The 7,546-nt window shown below is 35.2% G+C and overlaps 1 protein-coding gene across 1 annotated transcript; it reads left to right on the plus strand.

The window, feature by feature from the left end:
* Positions 1 to 3,728: 3,728 nt before the first annotated feature.
* On the plus strand, positions 3,729 to 7,077 carry LOC109399311 (zinc finger and BTB domain-containing protein 17). Its single transcript, XM_062859440.1, has 4 exons — positions 3,729 to 4,057; positions 4,275 to 5,505; positions 6,536 to 6,768; positions 6,833 to 7,077. The coding sequence occupies exons 1-4, from the start codon at positions 3,884 to 3,886 to the stop codon at positions 6,992 to 6,994; spliced, it is 1,800 nt and encodes a 599-aa protein (XP_062715424.1). The 5' UTR covers positions 3,729 to 3,883; the 3' UTR covers positions 6,995 to 7,077.
* The last annotated feature ends 469 nt before the right edge of the window (positions 7,078 to 7,546 follow it).

Below are 7,546 nucleotides of genomic sequence, written 5' to 3' on the forward strand. Positions count from 1 at the left end.
ACTTCAATATTTTATTTTTCTTATATTTTTCTTCCATTATAGATACTTCAACTAAGAAAAGCCCAAATTTTCAAGTCATTTGGTCGAAAATTGAGTCTTGTAGATTTTTTCAAAGATGATGTTTTATGTGCTACAGTATTAGTATTTATTGTCTTTATTTTATGAGCTTCCTTCATGAGTTCGTTGTAAAAGTTAGGAAGACTTGAATAATGTGACAATATTTTTTGTGTTTTTGGGTATGAATAACCATTACATTTCAGGAATTGTTTGGAATTTAATCACAAAATTATTATGTTTTTACAATATGCAAATATATTGACTTTTATGAAATTTTGGAGAAAAACTTCGTACTAAAGAGATCCAGTACTTGTTTAGGAAACATCAGAAAACGACGCCGTATCCCGGATCTGACGCGCAATGTTATCTAGTTTTTGGCTATATAGGTCACTGTTTGCGCATTTTTGCGCTAAGCGCGAATTTTTTTTTCTATCAGGTCACAATGGAGCCGCATGGTTGTGGAGGAAGTGCTATTGTTTGAAGTTTAAATTTTATCTTAACATAGTTCAAATTGACTACTAACAATTTAGTATAATTTTCATTCTTGTAAGAGACTTTCACCAAGTCAGATGGTCATAAGGGGGGGGGGGGGGGGGGTTGTGTCTGATAATGTAATGGCCACAGCTTCAATTTTTTTATTTTATTTTTTGACAGAAAAACACAAGAAGGTGGGTGCTCCAGTTAAAAACAGTAAGCTGGAGAGGAAAGGAGTGATGACTAAGTATGAATAAGCCTTTATTTTCTTAGACACTAATCACATGTTGCTTCACCAGATACAACTAACTCTTTTAACCTTCAAAATAAAAGAAAGACATAACCAACCGTGAAAAACATGTAAAAATAACTACAAACCATTGATTTTCTTAAACTGGCCGTTTCTTCGATTCATCTTAATCGTTAGAATTGCTCAACAACCTTGGAAGCAATCTCTTCACGAATTCCTATCGAAGTTTCAATATATAGTGACACAAATTCGTCGACATCTACGCGTTTCTTTTCTACACGCACATCGCTACAGTTCAAAGCAACAATCATCTATAAAATTCTAAAGGAATTCACTAAACGGCGTTAAACGCTACGTTAAATATTTTTCTGCGTAAACGTTGCGATCACCAAGGCAATCTTTGAATATTTTAATCGCAATTTTATGAAACGAACATTTTACGCTCTTCAGTGAAACCCCTTATATTGGTTTTTTAAACTTGAAGTTTTATTATATGTTATTCATGCAGTTTCATTAAACACATTTCTTCTGAACGACACACAGAGTGATAAAGATTTTTAAAATATTTGCTGGAACTCTACTGTTTATAAATATGATTACCGATCTCTGATGATCGTTTATCAAAAACTCCTTTCAATATTGCGAATATGAATTGCCAAATCTTTATAGACAGGGTTGTTTCGGTTGCTTCGACAAGTGATAGCAGGGATCGATGTACCTTACAACCCAAACTCGGAAGAGAATATATGAAGTTGTTGAAACGAGATTGATAAAAAGCAGTTCAAATTTTACGCAGTTCACTATAATAGACTATCTGATCCCATGCCATAACGATTGCATTACACACCTCCGTGCACCCACCGTAAAATGTCACGTGGTCTATGGGCAGTCCTTGAGAATAGACCACGTCTTGTCAGCCAACACTGGTGTGTATCTGCATTGATTCATTGAAAGAAACCGTAGATAAATGATTTTTTCTAATGATTTATGTAGTTTTGAAGACTTTGGACCACCCTAACAGCAACAAATACACAATTAAAGTTTATTTCAATACCAATACATGATTTAAGAACCCACTAATTAAAAGGTTAATCAAAACCTACGTTCAGAAAGCACATCGTGATTATTATCGATTATTTTTACATGCTTTCCATAATCAGCAGATTTCAAAATTTTGAACCACCCTAATATAGTAAAATCAAAATATATGATAAGTTCCATATCAGAAATAGATTTAGGGAACTAAAATGATCATAACCTGTGAATTTTAGCAATTTCGGTTAACATTTGAGGTTTTGTCCGACTTTTGTATGGAGGCCCGCCACTGTGAGACGTCCCGGATTGTGCGGGACAGTCCCGGATTTAAGCTAGTCGTCCCGCATTGTGAAGTGTCCCGGAAATGTCCCGGATTCAGCAATCACTAAAATATTATAAATAAAATCTTAAGAGAAGCATACCAAAGGCTGCTTGATAATCTAAATAAATTCTTAAAATTCTTAAAATATTATTCAAAAATTCAAATTCATCAAAAAAGTACCAATGAACTAAATGCAATTACGTTAGATATGAATCTTTCAGCGAAATACTGATAAAATGCCTTAGTAACCTCTCAGGGAAAGTTTTCGAGGAACATTGTTGAAGTTTTTCAAAATCCACATGCAACAATCCCTTCATGATTTTCTTAACCAAGGTAGTTTGAAATTTCCACAGGATTTTCCCTGTTTTTTAAGGGTTCCTTCGTAAACTCCTCCAGCTATTCATATAATAATGCCTGAAAAGATTTTTTTTCCAAAATTTTCAGTAGCTATTCTTTTTAGGGCATTTGTATGCATATTCAATGTTTCTATAGAATTCCCGCCAACATTTTTTCCAGGGGATTTTTAGAAGTGATCAAGGGATTTCTATAAACTCTTTCCTAAATTATCTCCAGCAATTTCTTCATTGTTTGAACATAAGTTTTTCATAAAAAAATATTCAGGCATTTCCAAAAAAATTTTCTGAAATTTTTAAAGATGAATTTCAGTAAAACTAAAAAAGATGTGAATTCATTCACAAGGTTCTCTAAAATAATACCAAAAGAGATCTTTAAGGGAATAATGATTGTACACTGTCTACATTGTTTTTAACATTTCAAGGACAAATGACTTGATAAGTTCAACATGCACAAATCTCAAAAAGTAAACGTCTGACGACAGTATAATTTTTATTTTGCCCTTGTGCAATTGAAATACGCTTTACATAAAAAAGCTGGCTTTGTTTTTCACAAGATTTGTGTGCTTGAATTCGTGAGTAGGTACGAAAGTCTGCCATTGTGGCGGTCATATGATTCTAACAAACTTGTCCTTAAAACATTTTTATAAACTATGCAAGGCATCATATTTGAATATTTTTAATGTAATTTTTTTGGACGCTTTGAATTTAAAACCTTTTATTTCAAATGCATATTCGCTGTCTAGCATTATTATTTTTTTCAATTTGGGGCTTTGTTTTGCATTATCTATATTAGATAAACATGCCAATCAAGTTCAAAAAAATTTCTGCATTTTTCGAAAATTTAACAATTATTTTCTGAATTTTGATACTAATAAGTTTTTTTTTGAAAATAGTGTCACTGAATCACTGAAAAACTTACAATTTGAGTTATGTAAAACTGTGTCCCGCATCAGTCCAAAATATATCTGGTCACTTTAGGTTAAAACGACTTGAAATTCATAGGGATTTGGAACTGAACTAAAATGTTTGTCCTTCAAGCTGTTCTCTGTGGTTAAATGTAATTATTTTTGTTGCTGAGATTTTTCAAATAGGGGAAATTACCTAGAGAACAAACCTGCCGATAATACCCATTGTCACCCTAAATAAAAAAATGATAAAAAAGATATACCATACTAAATTCAGAAACATGACATCACTGGTTTATTGAAAACATAATTAATGGTTATGGAACTTCAAGGGTTAAGGCAAATGTCATAGCTTGATTATTGTTTTGTTTAGGTTTCAACTCTCGTTTGTTTATGTCCGAATACTGTTTTACGTGTTTTACCCGTTTCATTTATCCGGAATTAAAGCTGTGACTTTCCTCTATATATCTATAGATACTCGAAAATGACCTGCCCCAAGGCGGAATACGCATTGGACATGGACGTGGACAATATGTGTCGAATATGCTTGTCGGAGACGGATGCAAGCGAACGATTGTTCCACATATTTTCCTCTGCGATAGTGGACGGATTTGTGGTGGCTATCCCTGATGCACTGGAATTTTGTGTGGATTTGAAGGTAATGTGACTTACGGTTGAAACTTTCTTGGTAATTTATTTCACTGAATACCGAATATTGTCAACCCATTTGTTTATCGAGAATCGTTACCATTTTATTCAGATTTGATACTAAACTTTAATAATATTCGGTAATTGGACACGGATAGATAATTTTTATTTAATTTTGTAATTTACGCGTGAATTTGGTTTTACTACGATAAAAATGATTCTTCTAGGTGTCGGAATCCGATAGAAAGCCCTGCAAGATATGTCAGAAGTGCAAGGGACAGCTGTTGGGATTTTACTTGTTTAAACAAAAATGTCAACGCACGGATAAGGTACTTCAACAAGCTCTTGGGTCATCAGAAAATCCAATTCATTCCATCAAAGCACCAGCAAGTGCAAAATCCTCAAGTGATTCTGAAGATAACGTCATGGTCGAAATACTTGAAAACGGAACAAACTACGAGGAGGACGCAGCCCTCGAAGAACCCGAATCTGACATTGAAGAGCAAATGCAGGAAAGCACTGAAAATCTATGCCATCTGTGCGATCAAATATTTCAAACCGAGGACGATCTCAAAGAGCACACAGTAAGTCATTGCGCAATCGTATCTGATAAGGATCAGGAAAGTTTTATCGAAGATGAGCAAATGCCGGAGTATGGAAGTGAAACGGATGATAAAACTGCCGTGATTAGGAATCTCGAACAAGAAGAAGAGCCAGTTGAGTCGGAATACCCTGCTTCAGCAAATCCAGAAGACGCTTGTTACTTAGTAGGCGATACAAAAATGGAAAGACGAATATCTGCCGAATCGTTAGCAAATGATCAAAGTGAACATTTTTTAGTTCCTCATGAGGAACATGATGAAGACAGTCTTACAACGATCGTGCCGGAAAACGAAGAAATTGATGATACTAATTCAACGTCTTATGCAGAGGAGTCACAGGTTGAACTGTTGAGCTGCAATATCTGCAGAAAAACGATCAAAGGCCGATCTCAATACTTCAAACATTTACAAAATCATGACGTTAACACAAATGTGACAGCTTTTTTAACTTATCACATTTGCCGAGTTTGTTCAAAAGTTTTCCTAGAGGAATCAGATTACTCGGAACACCTGACAGCCACAAATCATAGCATTCCAGCGGAAGAAAGCCCGCCAGCAAGTAGCGACATCACGGGGTCTTACGCTTGTGGAACATGTTCGACGAAGTTCTCTCGGATCGATCATGTCAAGCAACATCTGTTGTCGCATCTCCAATCATTCGCATGTCCATTTGCGGGATGTGGATGTGAGTATACGTCTGCGGCCCGGCTTGGATTACACATATCCGGGAAGCACATTGAATACGAAACGCACCAGTGTCAGCATTGTGGTGTGAATACGTTCGAATCGATGGCCGAGTTGCAGCATCACCTGAGGATCAAGTGCGAGGGGAAGAAGTTTCACTGCGACCATTGCGGTAAGTTTGTTTTGGAACCGTACATTAGATTAGTCCAATATAATAAGGGCGTAAGATAGATCACCTTAAGAGATGTATCCTTATTACTTATTGTTGACCCACCTTGCCCCGTCTACACATTACCTATATAGAATGTATAATAGCATACCGAGCACATCTAAAAAACATTTTTTTATTTATACTGTGCAAGGAACGTAGAGCAATTTGAAATGAATATAATATTATTTTTTGTGGATCTAAGTTGTTCATCTGGCAAAATTATTGAAACATTCAAAAACTATATACAGGTAATCTTCGATATAACGTACCCTCGATATAGCGTACCCTCGATATAGCGAATTCGATATAACGTACATTTTGCTTCGATATAACGTACAACATTGAAAATTTTAATTTTTCCCAGGAATAAGCTACGAAACCACTCAAATCAATGTTTCCTTGTAGTATCAGCCACGTTACCTAGAATTAGCACCAATTGGGGAAAAAATAGTGTACGTTATATCGAAGCAAAATGTACGTTATATCGAAGCACAAAAAAACGAAATTACTTTTTCCTGAAAGCTCATGTTTTTCATTGATTTTGTGAATTTCACCGAAATCATTATTTGGGGTTAATTTCACGTCAAAATCATCAACATTAGCACAAAAAATATTAGGGGTACTCACTAATCAGATTAAATTGCTGCGTAAGCCATGATTTTCTGCTTATTTGAAATGTTTCATGATTTTGCGATTGAAATAATCAAAGATTGCCTTGGTGATCACGACGTTTAATCAGTTTAATCAGTTTACGCTGTTGAGTGAATCCCGCTATTATTTTTTTCTCTGCTTCGATATAACGTACACTTCGATATAACGTACAAAGAGAAAGCTTTTTTGTACGTTATATCGAAGAGTACCTGTATTCTCCTTCAATATATGTAGTACGGTAAAAAACGACACTGATCCATCTTACCCCCATACCCCCACATACAATATTAAGTTCCAATTGCTAGGTATAGTACTTACAGTGCTATTTCATAAATTTCAGATAAAAAGTTCTTGTCTTCGCGATCGCTTGCACACCATTTGAAATGTTTGGACAAGAAGCACCGGTGTCAAGAATGTGGGAAAACATTTGCTCAGTCTGGGGAGCTCAAACTGCACGAACGGATACACAACGGCGAGCGGCCATTCAAATGTACGGTGTGTGGCAAAACCTACAAGACTGCTTCGCTTCGGACGGCTCATATGGATTCACACATTGAAGGCAAAACGTTCCAGGTAAGCAAGGAGGGAGTAACGTATGTTGTTGAATAAGTAAAAATTAATTTGCTCATTGTTCTAGTGCCAGCTATGTGGAAAACATCTGCAAACGCGAACTTGCTATCGAAATCACATCAAACGGCACTCAGAGGAAAGAAAGCACGAATGTGATGTGTGTTTGAAAAAGTTTTATACCAAGTATAACGTGAAAGTTCACAAGCAGAAAGTGCACAAACTGATGTAGGAGAATGTGAAGAATTCGTAATTTAAAAATTCTTTGTTGTTGAAATAAAGGTAATCATCTTTCAAAACAGTTTTCGACACCAATCTATGATCGTATTCTTAGTAACTGGAAGGACACTATGTTGAATCTATGCACAATATACCATCAGGGTACCAGATTCCGCTCATCTAAGGCCAGTTTTGCAGAAAAACATCATCTGTTAAATGGCATGTAAGCCAATTTGTAATGTTTTTGCATTTTAAGTTAGTTTAATCTAAGTACAATCAGATACAAAACAAGACTTATGTAGAACTTTTCAAAAAAGTATGATTTTAATACAATTTGTGTGAGACCAAAGTGGTCCTAATTCCGCTCACGGACAAATGTATGCCATCTTGTAAATATACTTTTGCGGAAAGGTGAATTATTTTTGCAACTCTTCTGTTTTTACAATTATTTTTTCCTGTTCAGCGGAAGTGTATAATAGTGATTGAATACACTGTGTACTAAAATCTAGAATTTTTACAATTTTCACGTATTTTTTGCGTGAGCGGTTATTGGAACACATAAAAT

This window comes from Aedes albopictus, chromosome 3 (assembly GCF_035046485.1).
Source record: "Aedes albopictus strain Foshan chromosome 3, AalbF5, whole genome shotgun sequence".
Classification (NCBI taxonomy): Eukaryota; Metazoa; Arthropoda; class Insecta; order Diptera; family Culicidae; genus Aedes; species Aedes albopictus.